General features: G+C 32.8%; 2 protein-coding genes across 2 annotated transcripts; one reads left to right on the top strand and one right to left on the bottom strand.

The window, feature by feature from the left end:
* Nucleotides 1-3715: 3715 nt before the first annotated feature.
* LOC133199394 (uncharacterized) lies at nucleotides 3716-13633 on the bottom strand. The gene is made up of 13 exons (XM_061335197.1): nucleotides 13458-13633; nucleotides 10500-10703; nucleotides 9989-10164; nucleotides 9634-9793; nucleotides 9245-9368; nucleotides 8959-9079; nucleotides 8660-8831; nucleotides 8284-8459; nucleotides 7436-7570; nucleotides 7122-7166; nucleotides 6864-7001; nucleotides 5449-5562; nucleotides 3716-3950 (listed from the first exon to the last, which is right to left on the bottom strand). Exons 1-13 carry the CDS (start codon nucleotides 13552-13554, stop codon nucleotides 3783-3785), a joined length of 1830 nt encoding a protein of 609 aa, XP_061191181.1. The 5' UTR covers nucleotides 13555-13633; the 3' UTR covers nucleotides 3716-3782.
* Nucleotides 13634-13719: 86 nt separating this feature from the next.
* On the top strand, nucleotides 13720-20805 carry LOC133199392 (RNA 3'-terminal phosphate cyclase-like). Its single transcript, XM_061335196.1, has 11 exons — nucleotides 13720-13848; nucleotides 14210-14310; nucleotides 15363-15506; nucleotides 16760-16883; nucleotides 17343-17401; nucleotides 17758-17899; nucleotides 18503-18621; nucleotides 18774-18832; nucleotides 18926-19020; nucleotides 20053-20157; nucleotides 20371-20805. The coding sequence occupies exons 1-11, from the start codon at nucleotides 13720-13722 to the stop codon at nucleotides 20455-20457; spliced, it is 1164 nt and encodes a 387-aa protein (XP_061191180.1). The 3' UTR covers nucleotides 20458-20805.
* The last annotated feature ends 2135 nt before the right edge of the window (nucleotides 20806-22940 follow it).

Raw genomic sequence — 22940 nt, 5'->3', positions numbered from 1 at the left:
ACTTCGATTAAGCCCCACCTCTCACCAAATTTACCTGAGGGAAACCGACCGGTTGAAAACCTCGGCCTTTAAAGGTGCTTGGACACAGATTTGAAGTTAATATTTTCTCAAATTTTCTATATAATTTCATGTTGCTATAGCATTTCATACTAAATATAATAAAAATCTTATTTCATCTCGAAGTTATTAAATTTTCGAATTTCTGGACATCCTTGCGCTTTCACATATTTTAATTTTATTCTTAATACTTAAGAAAAGTGGCAATTTTGTTGTGTATTAATGAAAAAATATTAAAACTATAACCTAGAAAATTCAGAGTAGAAATGTTCGAAAGCAAAACCCACTCACAGTATTGTAAGTCCGTGCTCAGTGGTGAGTGCAGAGTTTAACAATTGAACACACCCGGTGAATCGTAAACATTAACAAACAAGAAAACATTGATGTAACCATCAATTGTCGCCCGTGAAGTAAAGTAAACAATGGAAATGAGTCTTGATCATCAAACCGCTTCGATATGTGTGGAAAAGGCATGCGTCTAAATGATGGAGACGATAGTCGAGAATATTTTGAAAACTTACAGTCGGATGAAAATCGAACAAAAACGATACCCTTTTAAAGTTTATCAATTCTTCAAGTAAATGTTGGCTGGATAAAATATAAATTGAAACCAGACACATGTATCACCTATTTTCAAAAATGTCTTTCACTTTAAGAATATAAAACACGAACTGTGTAAAGTACGTTTTTACGTTTTTATGCGATAAGTAAAATTCGATGTTCTAAAAAAAGGGACCTGTCTTTTTTTCGATAGTAAATGATAAGCAACTTTATATATTAAATATGAAAAACATATATATTTTTACAGATTCACTTTATGGAAGTAAATATATTGTGTATCTCGTAATTTATAAAGGGAAAGAACATTCTGATTAACAATCTTTTTAATGTTTAGAAAACCTTTAATTCTGAATAACTTCTCCCACCTCAATCCCCATATACCAACATTTAAACTTATATGTATAGAGCAGCCCGGTCGTCCGGGCTGCAATAACAGAGCTCCTGTTAACAAAAACAGTTTACGTTTCACGGGTTTGTTCAGTTTGTTAAACTCTGAACACATCACAGAGCACGGACTGACAATACTGCTGAGTTGGTTTTGCTTTCGAACAGTTCTACTCTGAATTTTCTGGATTATAGATGTAATATTTTTAATATATTCGATCAGTGCATATTATCTATTCAAGATATATTACTAAAGTCAGGTACTCTTCACACAATTGCTCCGACGAAAATAGTTCCATTCATGATCAGTATATACAAGATTACAACAAATGTTAGGAATAATGATGTATATTTAATACGTTAAAGAAAACAAAATTAATGTAAAAAGATTTTAAGAAAATCACCCTTTCCCCAGAAAAGCAAATAAAAAGTTTTCATATTCCTACGCTCGCTGCCTCCTCAGTCTTTTTCCCGAAAATATATAGGTCATACTTCGATTGATAATGATATATCTTTTCACCAGTTATATTACTGTCATGATTATTGTTCGTTCATTGCCTTATAATTTCTTTTGAATGGATATATTAATCATTAACTGTGTGTTTTTTTTCTCTCTTTTAATGAATAACGAAATGGTTACTTTTTAAACACCTGCAATCGTAACTTCTCGGCAAAGCAACGTAATGTTCCGAGCTCGTCTGAAAGGATCTTCGCACGTGTGTAGACCTAGGCTTTTGGTCTTGCAAGCACAGGTGTGTGCACCGTTTGCTAGTGACGCCTAGATCACGTAGACTGGGTATCAGTATTTGCTACGGACATGAAGAAGTTTAGAACTATACACCAGTTTCATAAGAAGTGCAGGTTTTTTACTCAAGCCCTAGGTTGGGCTAGAGGGGCTGAGTTATCTAAAACGAGACTAGGTCATCGATCTACTCAGTTTAAAAACACGAAAATATACTAAGTTTATCTTCAAAACATCTGTATATTCAAAATCTATATCAAGTGTTAAATGTCGGATTCTATTCTATGACTATAAGGAATATTCAGTGATGCTCCATAGCCGATCTCGCGCTTTCCTTTGCGTTTAACAACGGCCGTCAATGCATCTCTGGACGAGTTCATTGATTACAAGTTCATTCATTCTAAAAGGTGACATGTTGACCATCTTTAACATCTGCCTATACTATGGGTGATAGTTTTTTTTACAGAAGATTATAATATCATTGGAAAGTTAGATAGTACACATGTAGCACAGGCCCATAGTTTTTTTCGGAGCCCCCCCCCCCTTCACTTTGAAAACGTTGCTACAGGCCTGTAACATATGCTATTTGGATTAAATATTCCTGAAAATGAGTGAGGTGTTAAATACATTTTTAAAATTATACGATTAATTATATCTAGTCTATGTTCTATGTGAAAGTACTTTTTTTTATGCATGTGCGACTTTGTGATAGTCACTACATGCATCTAACGTTATTTATGAACATGCAGTTGGTTTCCTAGTACATGCATATTTTACTCAACAAAAGATGTTGAAACTCAGTCGCCTAAATATTTTGTCGTTTTAGGATATTCATGGCACTTTTATTATGACTTTCTACAGCTTGAGTATCTCTGACGTTTTGTCAGTAAATACTTGTTTTTTTTTATTAGAAATCATCTGATCACAATGAAAATTCGAATAAATTAAAAGTCGAATATCTTGGATATGGGGTAACCCATATCTATTCTTGTTTACTAATACATGTACATAACAGAATCGCTTCTTTTCTTAGATATTAAGGATAAAGTTAAAATTTGTGTAAGTGCAAAGATGTGTTAATCAAACGCGTCCCGGAATTCGTAGTTCCAATAATTTCCAGATAAAATAAGTTTTTAATTATATTTTCGTGTGAAATGCTATTGCAATATATAAGTCGTGATATTATACAAACAAATTGAGAAAATATTAAGTTCAGATCTGTGTCTGAGCACCTTTAAGCAACGAATTAACTTGCCCTCCGTATAGCGCCCTCTTTCGTCATAATAGGCGTTTGCATAATGCAACCTTGCATAATTTACAAATCACGGAAGTAGGCATGTCCTCTCCTGAAAAAAAATCGGAGGGCTACATTATTGCACTAACTAGGACACTGTGTTAGAACATGTTAAATTGTCGGGCACTGATTTAAAATGTTCTTTACTTGCATGGACGTACGTGCTCATACTGTCAATTTTATTTAGAAACCTTTGTAAAAGTATACTTGTGTCATACAGAATAAAGAGGGAGAAAGAGCGATCTCCTATTTTTTATTACATGTCATTATATATTTATCTAGTCTAATTTTAGACCCATTCTTACAATTTTACCCCACCTCTGATTCATACCTAATGTTCAGTCAAAGGCAGATAAATGTAAATTCTCTAGAAATAAGGAGAAATAATATAGAATTATTTTATTGTATCACAGTTTAAAATCATTTTGATATTTCGATTTGGTGCCAAATTGACATAATTCTTTGGTAAATATACAAAAGTGAAATTAGATTAAGATATTAAGGCAACAGAAGGATAAAATAAGGTACAAAACTCACTGTTGGGTGCAGTCATCCTTTATGCTTTTTCTCAGTTTGATGATCATGAAAAATTTCAAATGATCATTTTCTTGAAAATCAATATATTCAATTTACACAATTTTTAAATTACATGTATAAAATGAACTCTGAAGCAAAACTTGTAATTGTAATTAAATCAACAAGATGTTTTAATCAAAGTAATGCGAAATATCTAAGATCATGCCATTATATATTTGACAAACATTTCAGACCCCTGACATTCAATAACCAGTCTGTCATTACATTAAAGTCCATATTTTCCTTAAGTCTTGTTTTCCTTGCTGCCAATCTTGTAAACAGTTCATCAACTTTCTGTTTTGCTTTTGTGAGCAGAACATCCCTGTCAAAGTCATTCTGAAATGAGTTCACAAAATTAAATATTTTTAAATTCTTTAAGATGTGTAGATTTTTAATATAAACCTAAAACACACACAAAGAATTAAGGCCAAAAAAATTAATCTATAGTTTCTCGGCACCGCCACATCAGGTAAAACACTCCCGCATTGATCATTTTATTGAAATATTGAAAAGGGAAATAAATTTTTCTATTTTTCCAAGTTGAAAAAAAAAATATTTGAGTTATGCCCCTTTTAATATTTGCTCAAAGACGTTTTTCTTCGTTACACATTACACGTATATATATCAGGGGCGTAGCTTGGCTTAAAATTCTAGTGAGGCAAAACCATAGCGGCAGGAGGTATGGGGCCACCTAAGGCCCCAAGTAGGTCAGGGCAGCGCCATGGTGGTGGTGGGTGGGGGGTGGGGGGTAGAGGGGGGCACCACACACCCCTCCGGACAGAATATGGATTTGGGTGTTTTATCAGACTTCTCCTGCACAGAAGTATAGTTAATTTTACCAGTTTCATAGCGTGGATATGATACCACATATTATTAAAATATCTAAAAGAGCATCGTCAGAAACCCACGAAGCAAGAGAAGCTAGACCACCACAGGTTTTCGACGATGGTTAAAGAGTTAATAAATATGTTTTCTAAAACTAACACATTTTAAAATGAATACATTTTTTTTTAATTTTGTTTTTATATCGTCAAAACTAATAATTGTCAAACATTTATCAGTTTTTAATTTTTTCCAATCATTGCCTACTTGGAGTTTTCAGTAATGGAGGTAGAGCCCAAACCTTGTTGGTATGAACGTACATTATAGAATTGCTTAAATTATAATTTTTACAAGATATTTTCTGCAATGTATTATTAACTATATATGGGAGGGAGTGTTGGTGGTTAAAAATCTAGTGAGGCAGTTGCCTCATTGCCACAATGGAAGCTACGCCCCTGTATATGTATGGTACTTTATGAATTAACTTTTTAATTAATTTACATGTATGGTACTTTATAAATTAACTTTTTATCAAAAATGTCTGAAATAACATTATCTAAAGTTGAGTACATATCAGAATTAAAATGGTAAGAATCAGATGATATCATCTTGTTGATTGACAAAAAAAAGAGAGAGAGAGATAACAACTGCTTCAAATAAAACAAAAAGAGACCTTCCTGCTGCATTAAATATTAAATTTTTTGGCCTGAGAAACTAAAGATTAAATTTTTTTTTGCCTAATGTCAACCTAAGAGACCTTAACATTTTATACATGTAACTGTTAACAGCTTTAATTTTGCTCATTGTCATTCATTTTTACACACTTTTAAACAATTTTTGCAATTAACTCTCTTTAAAACTTTAGTTTGTCATCCAAATACTCACATAAATGGTTATCTTTTAAAATACTCCAAGATGCATTAAAACCAATTGCATAACTTACAAATGTACAAAGCATTCAACATGATTTACAAAACCATTGAGAAATCCCATTAGTTGTTGTTATGTTTACCTCTAGTGGTTTTGTTCTGATTTTCATGATGAAATCCCGGAGTTCTCCACTACATCTAACTTTGGGTACATCACCATTCATCATTCTCTCTACAGCATCACTCTTATGGAATATCTAGAATTGAAATACAGCTAAAAATCCAGTAAACCCAGAAAAAAACGTAAGGTAATTAGGACTTAATTAAACTTAACATTTCAAATAATTTATATTTAATGTAATTTCTTACTGATAATTAACCATAATCATCAATACGGCTATAATTTTGTGATAGATGGATTCTGAGGTAAACGTATGTTGCCAGTCAGTCAGCTGTAGGACTACTAGGAATGTGACTTATTGGGCAGTTCCTGTCAGTCACTTGTACTGACTACAAGCAATGTGGTTGGAGGCCAAAATCAGTCACTTGTTGTTCAAACTACTACTACTAAGCATATTACTTATTGGGCATTTCCTGAGCTAGTCACCTGTATTGAGAACAACTACTATGTATGTAACATAATGGGAATTTTCAAGTCAGTCACTTATACTGACTACAAGTAGGTGATTTATTCCAAATGTCATTTCCTTAGTCATTCACTTGTTGAATCAACTACAAAGTATATGACTCATGGGGCATTTCCTAAATCAGTCATAAGTACTGACAGCAAGGAAAGCAACTGATTCCAAAAGCATTTCCTAGTCAGTTATGTGTTGTACCAACTTCAAGACATGTGACTTATTTGGCATTTCCTAAGTCAGTCACATTTTTTCAGAAAGGAGAGTCGTTGCAAAATCTTTTGCTTGTTTTACTATGTTATGAAGTAGGGCGGTCTGGTACTGAAAATATATAACTATAAGAAACACACCAGTATCGATTAAATATTACACGGTAAACCTCGTTATCTCAAACTCGAGGGACCAAGAAAAAACTTCGAGATATCCAAGGATTCAAGATATCAGGAGTAAAATACTTCAAGAATAAGTGGTTGGGACTTTCAACTTTGACATATCCATGGTATTCCAGATATCAGTGTTTGAGATATCGAAGTTCAATTGTATTTCAATTATTCAAATAACATATCATATATAGGAAACTGTCCAAATGGGGGGGGGGGGGGGGGGGGGTATGGGGATGTTGAATAGAGTGGTAATTCTTGTACAGTTCAACATTCATATAAATTATCACATGATCCAATCAACTTGTAACTCCATAAACACCAAAAACAAAACATTTATTCCTTAATTAATATTGAATCATTCTTGTTTTTCAACTATGAAATATTTTCATAAATACCATATTTACAAATATTGTTTCAATAAGCATTAACATTTTACTAAAGAAAGAGAATATTTTGTAGCTGGATGAAAGCAACTAAAATGACTGAATGGACAAGTTAATTTTTCTCCAAAGACCTAATTTTATCTAGTCCACACACCTGATACAAAAGTTTCCTGTCCTTGGAAGCCCCTCCATTTTTGTCCCTCTCTAACATTTTTAAGTTGTTCTGTATCAGTCCTAAATATTGCTGAATTCCTTTTTCTGACAAAAAGCTCTTTCTCTTATTGACTAATTCCTGAAAGAGAATAATCATATTCATGTACTACTTAATTTATTAAAGTACATCTTTGTAATTATCAATACTCTGTATTTAAGGGAATTTTATCATATACATGTACAAGTTGTACATTGATACCTTCCATAATGAGCTCATGTAATTGTGATTTTCTCCAAATACCAGCTGTAAAGTAAAATCAAAATATATGTATCAGATTATCCTCTTTTAATTTAAAAAAAAATGTCTCATCTTGATTGACATAATATTTTATCTTTTTGTTTAGAGAGCAATGTACAAGCAATTCATAGAAAAAGCAAAACTTCGTATTTGAAATTTGAAATATCTTTGTCACATGAAGTTTCTCATTTTATGAGAAAAGTTTATCAAACTTCACACTTTACCTAATAACATGTTGACAGACTTCAACTTAGAAGTAGCATTCTAAAACTTACTTCCAGAATAACAACACTTCCTTTTAGCAACATCTCACAAAAAAGGCGAGCTTCATAAGCACCATACTCCAGAAGTTTGGACGGACCTCTGCTTTCAAAATTATCCTTGATTTCTTTACACCTTCCTAACACATTCTGGACATTAACAAAAGTAGATTAATTCCAATTGGGAGAGATTACACTGTTTATTCTATATATTTAATATTCAAGACATTTTGATTTTATCACACATAACTAAAAAAAGTAAGAAATGAATAATTCAATTCATTCAATGAAGAATGTTTATCTGGCAATATTTTATAACTACATAAATTAATGTACATGCGCAAAGTATCATGTAAATTACTTTATACAGTAAAAAAAATCAGTATTGTGAAATCCAAAATTTCAGTAATGTGAAATCTACAATTAAATCACTGGTCATAGGGCCATCTTTAAAAAATGTTTGTTTGCCCTCTTCTGACTTCAGATGAAAAAAAAAAGATTGGTAAGTAGGCAGCAAAATTTTTTTTCCCAAGAAATTTTTAACATCAGTGCTGCATTTTCTAAATCTATTGAAATTAAAAGTATTGATAGAATTAAAATAGTACATGTAGTTGAATAAATGAAAAAATTCCAAAATGAATTTTAAAAAATAATCATTTCCTGGAGGTTTAAAAAGTTTTGAGATTGTCGGGCTATTTTTAGTCAGTTGGTCGGGAGAGGGCAAATTAACATAACAATTTTTTTTAAAGATGGCCTAGTCATTGTGCAATTTAGTGATGTTTCAATTATTATGCATTTTAAAAATATGTTCATTACATGAAAAAAGGTACATGATGTTAACAAATAATAAATCTAAACTTTACCTCACATGGTTCTGAATAGATTACCAGGAAATCCACATCACTAGTGGGCGTGGCTAAGCCGTACATGTGACTGCCTGCCTGAGCAATCAGAATAATTTGCTCTGGTTGTAACTTAGCAACCTGTCCACCAATTTCTTGCATCTGTGTTGTCAATGAAGAATGTTCATCTGGCAACACTTCATAAATTACATAAAACGTATCATGAATTACATAAAACGTATCATGAATTACATAAAACATATCATGAAAATAACTTAATACAGTAAAAAAAAATCTCAGCAACTCTGGCACATCTAGTCATACATAACTGAACTCTTTTGCATGCTCTTTAATATCTCCCTTCCCCACAGATCTATGGCCATGCTCTACAGCTTACCTTTAGGGACAGAGATCTTCCTCCCTTTCAGTCTAGTTTCTATTTGCCATTTTCCTATGATTTCCTCCATTTCTTGTTGATTGGTGTATTGGAGGTTTTTGAGACCTGAGATTACTGAGTCACGCCATTGGACAAGTAGGTCAAATACATCTCTCTTTGACACATCTGGATCCTACAATAAATTTAATTTAGTGTTTTATGATCCAGAAAATATTACCTGGAAAGATATTAGAAGTTTAAATATTATGAAAGTGTTAGAAAGTATCCAATAGATTGATATTCCCAGTATTCATCCATACTTTATAAAGGCTGTACAGCAGTTTCTTCCCTCTCACAGCTATGTCTGGTAGACTCAGCAGCTGGGAAGGATCTGTACAGGGTGGTAAATCAGCAGAGATGTTGTACAAGTGATTCATCAATCTGAAAAAGGTAGGTAAGTCACAAAAGCAGTGATTTAACTAACATGCATGACAAGCTCTTAAGTGCGAAATTTCAGATGATAAAAATTGAGACAACTCTGACTACTGACTAAATGTATTGCTAAATATATCAATCATTTCAACAATTAGAGTGATTTGTCATTACCTAAAGCTGTTGCAGAACTGGTGAAATGTGGTAGACTCTACTAGACGGAACTTGCCATCTTTTCCTTTCTTTCCAATACCACTGACTGATTGACCTTTACAGGCTTCCACATAACCCCTGAGTTCTAAAAATAGAATCTTCCTTATAACCCCTGGAGTTCTATAAATACAATCTTCCGTTTAACCCCTGGAGTTCTAAAAAAAGAATTTTTGCCAAAAACCTAAATCGATCACTGCAGATGTTACAAATAATATACAGTCAAACTTCTCATAGCGGTTACCTTTATCCAGCGGTCACCTGTCCTATGTAAATCTAAAAAAATCATATTTTTGTTTTCTAAATGTATAAAACACACATTTACAAATAATTTAGTGTAATATTTGCATTACTTGTAACTTGGGAAAAATTCAGCTGATCTCTCAGTTGTTTCCATTGGTCCTTTTGTATTAACTGGGCAGAGTCTGGACAATACAGGACCTCCACACATCTGGTTCTACCTTTCACAATGGCGTACACAAAGTGGTACAGCTCTATAGCATACAGCCAGCCCTGAAATACCACATTCCTTGGGATCTAAGGCTTGTTAAATTTCCAATTTTAATGTTTAACAGTGTTCCTTAAGGTTATTTTCATTCCATGTTAATATCATCCTATCACACTGTTGAATTTGCCCCATTTTGATTTTGCCCACTGACGATGAGGGTAAATGTATAAAAATATATCAAATTTATAAGACTTTTGTACCTTATCTAGGACAAATTTTTCATTTAAAACATGCTGATTAACTGGAGCTAGGAATTGGTGGTCAAGTGACAGGTAAACTATGAAGAGGACATTATGGCGTGCCTGCTCCCCTCGCTCGTCCTGGCTTGCTTGGTACCAGGGACACGTCACAAGGACTGCCGATAAAACCTCTAATCCTGTATATGGAATATTTAACAAGTATGTTAAACAGAGTATTTTAATAGCCCTTCCATTGTTACCACATATAACAAAATGTATATTCTAAGCTTTATGGAGAGTTATTGATCAAAGTCACATCTTGGTAGGATGTACACTACAATGAAACTTTTTTACTTAACAATAATGTTCAGCCTAATTTTTCTCTGGTTTTATTCAAACTTTATCAGGTAGCAACTTAAGTGTTACAATGCAATTCATCCAAATGTTTTGATATTAACACAAGATTATGAAGTTTTGCTGATAAATATGTCTTGTCATTTCCCATCGTTAAACTAAATGCATGATTTCTCACCTTGAAATGTTTTGCCAATGAGGTCTTGGAATTTTTGTCTGTTCTCTGGGGAGACAGAGGAGGGGACATGCATCAGCACCTGCTGTCTGAGTTCCAGGAGATGGTCCTCACAGACACCAGGGCAGTCAAAATTCCTAGCTGATCCATCCAAGACACCTTTAATGTCCCGCAGATTATCCAGGGTGTCTACTGACTTCTGGAACACTGAAAACATATGAATTTACATAATTATGATAAACTTAGCTGAATATAGTACTGTACAAAAAAATTTACCATTGAGATCCAGGTGAACCAGAACAGATGTGGACTGTTTTTATCTTTCTGTGTACCTGTCTATCTTTCTTAACAGATCGAGTTACAATGTATGAGATAATATAACTACATGTACTTCACAAAACTACGGAGTTGCTACTTTTAAAATAAGATATTTATCCTACAATGCAAGTTGTAAAAGTCTGTTTCCAAAACTAATCCAACACAATTATTTTGGCAATACATCATTACATGAGCATGAATTACATTACATGAGCATGAAGCCTACTGAATTGCCATGAAAGATTATCTACAATAAAAAAAAATACTGTACTCCACTTTCAATTTCATTATGAAATCGATTTAACAGTGCTAATTTTTCACTTGAATTTTTTAAATTTTCAGTCAGATTACAAATAATCATATAAAATAAAAGCTACTGCTCAGGAGACTGTTGAAAACTAACACAGAAACATTTAACACTGCAAGAAGGAGAGGAAAGGAGCAATAATTGTATCATCAATTGTGATAATTGTATCATATGGGCCTTTTGCCAAGTGTGTATACCCATATCTTTATAACAGATAAAACATAACTTACTAAGTTCTCTTGAATCCGATTTCCCATTTTGACAAATGAGCATCTGAAAGATACTTAACTCATGATCACATGTTTTCAAAAAATTTACTGACAGGATATTAAATATACTACCATATCAGATTGATATTCTAGTGATATTGAAATATTGACATATTAATTTGACAACTGTAGCACTGCTGTTCTTGAGAAGAAGACTTTAAAAGATTGATCCCTTAATATTCTTGTATCTGTAAAACCTTGAACCCCTGTTGTAGCCCTATTCTAACCCTGGGGGCTGTGATATAAACAAAATGTAATCTACACTTTATGCACACAATATAAAAGAACACTTTCATTTAAGGAATGTTTTTAAGTTTTGTGTGAGTTATTGGTGTGTACCGTAAATCACACAGACTTGTCACGTAGGCATATTTACATTTTACATGTTCAAAAGCACCACAAATATACTCAATGTTTGAATTATCCCCTACATTGTTACATTTTTATTAACATCTCTGTAGCTCATTGTGACGTCACTTTAGCACAAGTTTCTCCTTGCATATTTCTATGCGTGAGTATACACGAAAATGGTATTCAAATCAATTTCACAGTCAGGGATGGGCACGATTACTGAAATTAAAATGTAATTGATTAATAATTGATTACTTAGAGGAATTTTGTGTAATCGATTATTAATCGATTACACTCATTTTTAACCTGTAATCGATTGTAATTGATTACTTTGGAAGATGTAATCGATTATTAATCGATTACTTCCAAGTTTTTATCCCTTCAAATATCAAAGCAATATTTAAATGGTAAATTTTATGTTATTCACTGAAGTTTGAATGTGCTCCTTTTTAGGTTTTATTCTGGGCAGGCTAACATTCTCACTAAATGCCCAGATAAGGGATTCTCTACCATGAAAAGTGGAGACATGATTCCTACAATAAAATATGCCTACGAATTAATTATTCCTTTCAACCTTGGATCTGAACCTCCATATTTATTGATTTGTTGCAAAAATTATTTAATAATTTATTGTGAATAACTTCATTAGGAGTATTTGGGCTGCCCGTATGTTGACAGTACACATTAAACATTCCTGTGTGTGTCTTTTTCAAAAAAAAAAAGTAAATTAGAACTCTTAGTAATAAACATGTAAATTAAATGTGTCTTTAAGTAATGAAACAAATAGCATAATTTCATTCTGTATTGAAATAAGTGTTTTGAGAGCTATTAATTGTTTTAATAATATTGTTTGTCTTCATTGGAATAAAAGTTAAACACTAGGTAGTTCACGGTTTATACCTCATTATCTGCAAATCAAGGATGTCTCAGTCAATTAATTAGCCAATTAAGATAAGCATACACAGTGATACACTCCCTCTCTTACAAACACTTATAACCTCTCACTAATATAAAAGCAAACCTTACAATTTTCAATGAAAACATGAGAATGATTTTGCAAATTTTAAAGTTACTAAAACACAAGTTTGAAGTTTAAACATTTTCAGATATGAATAAGTATTTCCATCTTCTTTTTTTTTCGAGTACAATGCAGTTTATTTACCAAATTATATTGATATCTATGTGTGACTGACTGGAAATAATTCCCCAAAATAACATCAATTTATGTATAAAATAATCGAAAGTAATCGAAAAAGTTATAATTACATTGAAAATTTTAACTGTAATCGATTAAATTACGATTACAAGTAATGGAAAATCTCTTCAATTACAGATTACTGTCGCTTACTTGAAAAAAAGTAATCATTACAATCGATTATGATTACTCGATTACGATTACCCCATCCCTGTTTACAGTTGGCTTATTAGAAAAATACAGCAAGTGTAAATATATAGGGCCTAACTTTTATGCACATACATTATCTGAGAAGATTTTTAAAAACTTCCTCATTTATAGACTATGACTGTATGAAAGGAACGGTCATCTTTTGGACAAACTTGAATCCTCTTGTAGCTTGGTTAAAATTGGTTCACATGTTCACGTTAAAAAGTTAGAAGACAGGCGACATGCAGACCGACAATGAACAAATTTTGATCAAATCTTTGATCCAGTGAGATACAAAAAAAGAAGAAGAAAAAGAAAGAAAGTAAACCCACCATCTGTGTGTCTGTGACTCCGTTTCAGATTCAGATGTAACCTCTCATGTGCTTGAAGAACATCAGTTGCCAGACACACAGGTTCATCATTTTCCATATTCCTTTCGTTTCCTTGACATCTAAATAAACTAAGACTGCAATATTGCTTTTTTCATTGGAATATCAATATGATTTGATGTTGCAAACGCAGCAAAGTTGTGTAAATAATGAAAACGAAAATAGAATCGTGTATCTCGATCCCGACGATTTGCAATGGGACCTGATGCGTTATTTTCACTTTCGATTTGTCAGTGTTGTGCAATATACATACACATGTAAATCACAATTCCCCAGGATGGCATCGAGTGTTCGGCATGAATTTTTAGATATTGATGGCAGTGTACTAGAGGGGGTAAGAGTCGCGCTCCATTTTAATACATTGAGAACTGATTTCTTATCGTAGTGGCATTGTCCAACATGTAGAAAATCTTATTTGTTTGTTAGGTCTAGCAATGAGTATATGTATTAAAATAAACATTGAAATTGGTAAGCTTCCGGTAAAATATACCTAATTATGCTAATAAAACTACGAGAAAAACTAATTATAATTGCTAATAAAACTGTTCAATATTCCTGGTACTACAATAGCAAAAAATTAACATTTTATGTAAAATGGAATGATTTTTTTTTTATATTAACGAATCATTATAAATGCATTTATGTGTGTAGCTATTACATTTAAGAATTCACAAATGACACTCAATTTTTTTTAGGGTGGACAAATTTTAAGGAATGCTGCAACATTGAGCTGTTTACTCAATCAGCCCATTCGTGTTCAGAAAATAAGGGCAGGAAGAGATAAACCTGGACTCAGGTACTAAAGGAATTTTGGGAGATACATTGACAGAGCACCTGCTTAGCAGACTGCTTTAGTTTATTTTATGTGAGGTCCATGTTTAAATGTAGATACTACTTTACCCTCTTGTCTACAAATTTCTACTAAATGTCTGGAATTTGTCTGTAATATGTTGACAGTGCGACCGTTAGGGCAAGCGCAGATACCTATATTCAGTTTTATTTAGATCGGGCTCTTCAAACCGCACATGACATTTAGTACGTCTAGACTCTGACGTCACATGACGTCGCTTGTAAGTTGCATTACCAAAACAAAGTTTGAACAGTGCTAATTTTAATAAAGAAAGTTTAATCTACTATTTATCTGCTATATATCCATCAAATCAAGTTGAGTAAATTTTTTCTTGGAACCTCTTGTTACCGCAAGAACGTTGTTTGCGGCGAAATGCAATTCGCAAAGCATTATAGGACCACAGGTTACTGTGGAAAGAAATTCATTTTGATCAATGTGCACAGTCCTAATTTTCTCTTCGCCCAGGCATTGCTTTAAGAGCTTGCAGTGACAAGCTGCGCTCGCTATTATTATTGTATCATTTCAGTCACATCCATTGCCCTATAAAGTCACTCTAGATCCAGCCATTTGTAGCTAATATTTCATGTCTCAATTGGCACTGCATTTTCATTGTGTGCATCTTACATATCCCCCTTTCTGCATTACTGTCAATCAGCAGGGACCCAGTGCATCTGGCCCCCATGTGACAGTGAGCCAGGAAGATTTTGTGTGAATTTTGCAAGATTTTAAGATTTCAGAAGAAATTATTTTCTGGGTTTCTTGGCTCTTGGAAAACAAAATAAATTATGTGATGATGTCTTAAATGAAGAGTGTCATCTATGTACAATGTCTTAGAAATGTTGATTGATAGTTACAGTTAAGATTGGATATGTTTTATGACAAGACGTGTACATGTATATTTGACAGTAATATATAATTTTCAAAAACTTCCATGTACGACATGCATGTACCGTTATATAATATTGATGACAATAAAGAGAAAGATTTTATTTTTCTAGAGCTCAACACCTCACTGGACTACAACTAGTCTCAGAAATATGTGGAGGAAAGCTGGAAAATGGTGCTGTGGGGTCAACAGAAGTGACCTTTATACCTGGGAAGGTCAAGGCTGGGGCATATAAAGCTGACACCAAAACTGCTGGGTAGGCATGGCCATCTTTAAAAAATTGTCTATTCGCACTTTACTGTCCAACTGACAATAAATGGCTCAACTCAAAACTTTTTTAAACCTTGAGGAAACAATTTTTTTTATTCTGGAATTTTCTCATCCCATTAACTATTTCAATTTTATTAATACCTTCAATTTCAATGAATTTTGAAACTTCAGCATTGATGTTAAAAATTTATGAAAAAAATTTACCTACCTACCTACCAACCCAGTTGGAAGTGGGCAAACAAACACTAGATAACCCAAAAGTTTTAATCTCATATTCTATGTATGATACATTTTTGAACTTTCAATGAAAATAAGCAAGCAAATACTAAAGAACTGTGAATAATAGTATTGCTCTCCCGCCTACCTCCAAGTCAATTTTCAAAAGTTAACATATTTGAATAATTTTTCTTATCTTTATAGATATTTATATGAATTTTTATAAAACATTACTTATTTGGGAAAACAATGAAAGATAACTCTATAATTTTGGTGTTTTTCACTATAGAAATCAATGGAAACCGGAAAATATTTTTAAAACGTCTTTCCCCCCAGTAGAACAAAAATTCATTTTTACAGGTAATATGGATTGTTATTTCACAAATTTATACCAAAGCTTTTTGTGTTTCACGGGGTGGGGCTGGGTGGGGGGTGGGGGGGACATATGTTTACAGTCAAAAAACGATAAAAATGCTCATTTTTTCACCAATTTCGAAGGGGTTTACAACTTAAACGTTGTATTTTATTAATTACATATGTTTAATTTTATATGCGTGAAACATAGGGAAAGATTCGAAGAACATTTATCCATATCCAAGAATATTTTAAAATATGCTGATCTTTCAAGCCTGATTTCAATGGGAAAAATCGTCTACCCCCCTTATAAAAAGAGCTGGAATTAAGAGTAATTAACTATTTAACACTGGTACTAAAATTAATAATCAATTACCATTGAACTCTTCTTTGCATTCAATAAAGATTTTATGGACAAATTGCCATTAGTATTGAATTAAATGGGTGTAAAATGTAAGAAGGAATCGAGAGTTAGCATGCGTAGTTCTTAACAAAGAGAAAACAATTTATAAGTGTATGTAAATTTACATTGATTCACTGGGTAATGGAAGCATATCATTATTTATAATGATTAAATATAAGTTAGATAAATATATTTTTTACATGATGATGTTTTTATTTAAGAATTCAGCGTATTATGAATGAAGTGAAATATTTTTCTGTTTGTAGGAGTATATGTTTATTGATGCAGGCAGCTGTGCCCTGCTGTTTCTTCAGTGATGGAGAAGTACATATGTCCTTGATTGGTGGAACCAATGCTGAAATGGCTCCACAAATTGACTATATTCTAATGGTAAACATCCTACACTGAGTAAATTGTTTATGTAACCATGTATTTTACACCATAAGGCATTAATTGCATGTTAAGGTGGCTTTTTGTCCCCTGCTTTCAAAAAAGCCAGGGAACATTAAATCGCATTCATCTTCTAGCTGTCTGTCTGTCACAAAAACATTAACCTTGGTTGTAACTTTAAACTTTGTGGACCTGATAAATGCCTTTATCCCTTTAAGTGTGGGACCTTGGTTTGAACAAGCTAAACTTCTACTTAACAGAATTTTTTTTCTTCAATACAAATATGTATGTAGTAGTGGTGGGGTTCAGGGAGCATATATTTTTATCATTGTCCACCATTCTGTAATTTCAGGATTCCTAAGGCTCAATATTTACAGGTATGGAAATAAAAAGGAGAGGGAACCTAGATGAAACAACCACTCTGTTTATTTGCTGCATTTTATTCTGCTTGTATTGCAGGTATTTCGTCCTATTGCTGCACGTTTTGGACTCCATTTTGAAGGTGAAATTAAGAGAAGGTTAGTCAAAATAATAAAGTTGCACAATTTTTTTTAACTTTTGGTATCACTAGAGCTACAAATCTTTCTTCAAAATTTGTAGGTCAATTTTTTAATGCTGGACATTAGTTTTTCTCAAAATAAATCTAAGAAACATAAAATTAGGTTTACATCCATGTCGTCAGCTGTCTATCAGAAATTACCTGATAAATATCAAAATGATTAGCTGCAGCTACAAAATGATGTGTTATACTTTAAAAATCACATGAAATTGAGATGATATTAAAAGGCACACATATATTTATATCCCATCATTTCTAACATTTAAAGCTTTTATACAGATATTTTAGGAAAGATAATGTTTCTTTGAATTGTAGGGGTTTCTTCCCAAAAGGAGGAGGAGAGGTTCATGTTAAGGTGTCCCCCAGTCCTGGTCTACGAGGAATCACAATGACAGAACAGGGCTCGGTCACCAGAATATTTGGCCTATCATTTGTGGCAGGGGTGCTGCCTAAAAAGGTATGGATAATAAATTATTCAGTAAATATAAACCTCAACATTCACTGTTCATGTTAAGTTTTCACATCAGAAATCTGCCTTTTTAATTGCATATTTCATTAAAACATAAATGTGTCTAAATTTTGAACTGAAAAGGTTCCTCGTTCACAGATCCAAATTCTAGAACTATTACATGTACATGGACCTTTAGGAGTGTGTTTTATCTGGACTTAGTGACTTTTATAGTCTAGGTTTTTGATTCCTCTTGGCTGATAATGCCAAAATTGAAGACTTTATCATGAGAAAAAAAAAATTAAAATACCATAGGTTACCAAGGAACATACACTATATTAAATGTAAAATGTTTAGTAAGAATTTTCAAGTGTTTGATTTTTATACAGCAGTGTACACAACATTTTGTTTTTTAAATTGGATCTGGGTTTTCTTATTAAATATAACATGAAACTCCTTAGGTTCAAGATAGCCAAGCATTGGTAGACAACTCTACCCCGTTCATATTAATATTCTATATGAAGATTTACCTCCCTTCATTTCTGCCATACATGATATGCTCTTATCACTTGTTAAGATGCAATATCTTTAATATTTATTGTGCTTTTGTAGGTAGCTCACATTATGGCCGAGTGTGCTACAGGTGTCATCAAAGAACACTATCGAGGGGTCCCCATCCAGATAGAAGTGCATAAAGAAACTGAGGGAATCGGGGTCGGGTGTGGGATTATGTAAGTGTAGAAAAATGAGTGGGCAGTGTCATTCATCACAAAGTTTATTTGAATACCATAACCTCTTGTTCATAAAACATTTCATTTTGTATGATATCAATTCTGTTTAGTAATTACTGACCCATTACTAACCCATAACTGACCGATTGTAGAGTTGTGGCAGAAACAAGCACTGGCTGTTTGCTGGCAGGATCAGCTCTGGGGAAGAAAGGTAGAAATAAGACTAAAAGGTTAAATGAATTTCAAATTATTTTTTATGAATAAAAAGAATTGTGTATGATTCTGTGTTTTGTATCCTCAATAGGTAAGCCTGCTGAGAGGGTCGGACAGGAGGCGGGGGACATGCTGATTAACAACTTGTTTAATGGCGGCTGTGTGGATGAGTTTCTACAAGATCAGGTCAGACTGAAATTCATATTTGTCTTAAATCATATTATTTTTATAATACCTTAGCATCTTAGCAATTTAAACTGAAATAATATTGAACATAAGAAAAAAAAAACTTGTTTTTACTAGGGATGGCAATTGGATGATTTTTTGTAACTGGTTGTAAATTTTTCAGACCGAGTAACCAGTAAACCAAGTAGATAAAAATGTAATTTTATTTTAAAAACTGGCAACTTCGTATCTTATTCTCAAGAAATTACTGTGATGGCATAGATGTTCCTAGAATTGAAAGATACTTTACTGATAAAATTTTTTTTAAAAGAGGAAATTTTGCGCTATTATTATGTCACCACTGAAAGGGGGTTCCTGATCACGGACATAAACTAGTTTACTATTCAACAACACACAGTGAACTAGACTTAGTGTACTGTATGAAACAAATTCTTCATATTCTGTTTTTTATTGTTGTTTTATTTTGAATTATGATTGCTTGGTCTTGTGTGTTTTTGTACCATCTGCTGTCCCAGACTCTATAAACATTGCCAATCTGTCGATATTGATGACATTTCACTGAAAATATAGCAAAGTTTTGCAGTGATTTAATAAACAAGAACAATTACCCAGTTAAACATTGATGAGTAGAAAATTAGTTGTTGATTTAATGCATCAATTGGAACAAAAGCAGATAGAATTTTTTGTATGGGTACGTTAACTTTGATTTAGTATGCAGGGTTACAAAAATGAAATTGCCAGGACATGTTTTGACAGCATTTTTGAACATTTGCCGCATTTCAGTTGTAAACATACTACAAAAGAGTTTTAATTTAAAAAGATGGAAATATTTTTGAAAAATTGTATACTACAAGCACTATATATCAACTGACTGGTTATGAGAATATTGTAACTGATTACAATCTTTCCTACCAATTAATTAGTCAGTTAATTGTTGCCATCCCTAATTTTTGCTTTTGTTAAAATCATTTAACTTTATTTCCTAAATTATAATTTAAGCAGAGATCTATTTTAAGATTTTTTTTACATTAGCTGATAGTCCTGATGGCAGTAGCTGAAGGGAAGTCAGAAATCCTGTGTGGCCCTTTATCCCTGCACACTGAAACCGCCATACATGTGGCGTCATTGATGACAAAGGCAAGAGTCTATTATTTTGTTGCAATATTGTAGGGTTTTGGGGGAAGGGGAATGTTTAAATGATTTATCAGTGAAAATCAAAATTTGCACTTACAGTGCAAAAGTCTGAAAATTTATACACTATTATTAGAAATGAAAAATATATATATTTTTAATTTACATTGGAACAAAATCAAGGGAATATATGATAAATATATATTTCTTTTATTACAGGCAAAATTTGAAGTGCAAAAATTGACAAAGAATTCTACTATCATTAAATGTGAAGGAATTGGTTTAAAATCTACAGACAATAGTTGAGACTTTAAAACTAGAAATTTCAAAGAATTTGATCTAATACCAAGCTATACTTTCAAAACAAGCAACCCAAAGAAAGGACTTCTGTTCTTTTGATGATATATGTGTGGATTTACCAACAGAAAAAAAAAGTTTAGAGATCTGCATTTTTTGCTCAACTTCTTGCAATTAATGATGTAGAAAGGAAAATAATTGATCTGAACTTTTACAAATTCAAATTCAAGGTGAAAACAGATTTGTTTTCTAAAGGTGGTTCTTAGAAACAGTGCTTCATCTGGATTGTTTTTATATTTGGAGAGAATTATAATCTTAATCACATGAGGACTTGAATCATTAAATGTGTCAGATCTGTGTCTTGTGATTTCACTTGAGATACTCGGATGAATGTACTTACAATCAACCTCTCAGACACTTAAAGAAACAGTAAGAGGAATCTGGTCATGAATTAGAGCAATAACAGTACACATAATCACATGAATTACAACAGGCTGGATAAATTATTTTAAAAATTCACAATAAAGTCATCTTTTCCTGAATGACATGTACTCAGTGATACATGTGCTGCATATGAAACTTGGCAGACAAAATGTGGATGAACAAAATGAAATTAGAAATAGGAAAAGTACTGAGTCAATCCATTGTTTATTTATTGAACAAAGATCTTTTTTAGCTTTTGTATGTAAATTGTTTTGTTTAAAAAAAAAGCCTCGCTAAGAATATGGCCTGGGCTTATAGTGTTTGACATGTCCATCTGTCATCCTTCAATTTCTGTCTTTCTCTCTGTTTGTCTGTCACACTTTGCATTTAGCTCCGTTTCAAAGAAAATATTCAGGATATTTTTTATCATATTTCATATGCTGTTACATATTGATGAATCAAAAGTAATATGAAAGATTTATTTTCCTTATTTTATTGAATAATTTTGACCCAATATTGTATTCCTACCCTAACCTCAAGGGGTCATGACATAACCAAATTAACTGAATCCATAAAACACATGGATGCTACGACATCAATTTGACTAACCTAACCATGCTGCCCTAGACAGCTTTTTTTCTACATACTCCCATGTGATCACGTGTGATTTGATGATCTCCTATTGTGGTCCCAACCTAATCCCTGAGATTATGATTTAAAGGATCGAATTTTAATCTGCACTCTACTTAGGATGCTTGCATACAGATAAATGACCCTGCTGTTCTTAAGATAGAGACTTTTAAAGATTTATTCCCCATATATTCCAATTACATAATTAAGATTAATCCGGATGCCTTGGGGATGGGCTAAATAAGCAGTCCAAGACAGAGACTGATGGAGAGATGTGGCAGCCCTAGGCCCCTCCAGAAGTGAAGAGGATACATAAACTATTCCAGTTTAAAAAGAATTTCATCCCCAACTGTTGGGGTTATGAATTAAACAATTTAGAATCTACACTATCTTATGAAGCTTTCACATAAGATTAATCTTTTTTGGCTCCGTGGTTCTTATGAAGATTTTTAAAGACCCCATCCTAATTTTTTTGCCTTTTCTCAATTATTTCCCCTTTGAAAAGGGACGACCCTTCATCTGAACAATTTAGAATCCCCTTTACCCCCAGAATACCCTGTGCTAAGTTTTGGACAAGTTGAAAATGTGTAAAGGTAACAGACGAACAGTTAGACAGACGTAATCAAAAATTAGACAATCAAAAAAAAAAAGAGGGGGGGGGGCAAAAAAAATGATCATTTGATTTTAATATTAATCTACGAATTTGATATGAGCAAGTTAATCAGATACAAAAATTGATTCCATATATTAAATTAAACTGAAAATCCAAAGATTTAAAATACTTATGTTTGCATCTTCATTTTGAATTTACTGGGTGGAGGTAAATGCAAAATATTTACAACATGAAAACTAATTTTTCATCCAACTTCCACCCAATAAACTCAAAATTTACAACATGATACATGTCTTTTTCTATACTTCTTTTGCAGTTTCGCAATTCATTTAAGGGTTTTTTTTTTTGGGGGGGGGGGTGTTTTACCTTTAAGCAAAGTAATTGTACCTCAATGAAAACCAAGATTCGCATATCAAAAAGTATTTCTTAGCAATAAGATAAAATGTACTGGTATGATTGTAAGCAGCTTGATTTGACACATTTGGTCAATGAGTCACCAGGTCTTTGTAATTCTAGCAAAATGGAAATATGAAAAACAGCCTCAGAAGCAAAAACAAAATTCCTCATAGTCAGAAGGTCATCTGCACCAACATCAATAAAACTCCCCCGTGCTTCTCTGTATCATAATTCAAAACAGGCACGCTCAAAAACATCAACAGGGCGTTCACAGACAATGGTCAGTAAAGAGGAGGGCAAAAACTGGAACAGCTGGGAGGAAACACTCAAAATACTCAGGATGTAAACAATTTCCTAAAAACAACCCCGCGTGATGGGGATCAAAACTGCGTAAACTGTTTCGGATCAGTCTTAGTATAAATAGAAGTCA

Source organism: Saccostrea echinata, unplaced genomic scaffold (assembly GCF_033153115.1).
Source record: "Saccostrea echinata isolate AGI-Se365-2 ecotype Australia unplaced genomic scaffold, CSIRO_AGI_Sech_v1 ptg000034l, whole genome shotgun sequence".
NCBI classification, from domain to species: Eukaryota; Metazoa; Mollusca; class Bivalvia; order Ostreida; family Ostreidae; genus Saccostrea; species Saccostrea echinata.
This window is presented reverse-complemented; position numbering and strand designations above follow the sequence as displayed.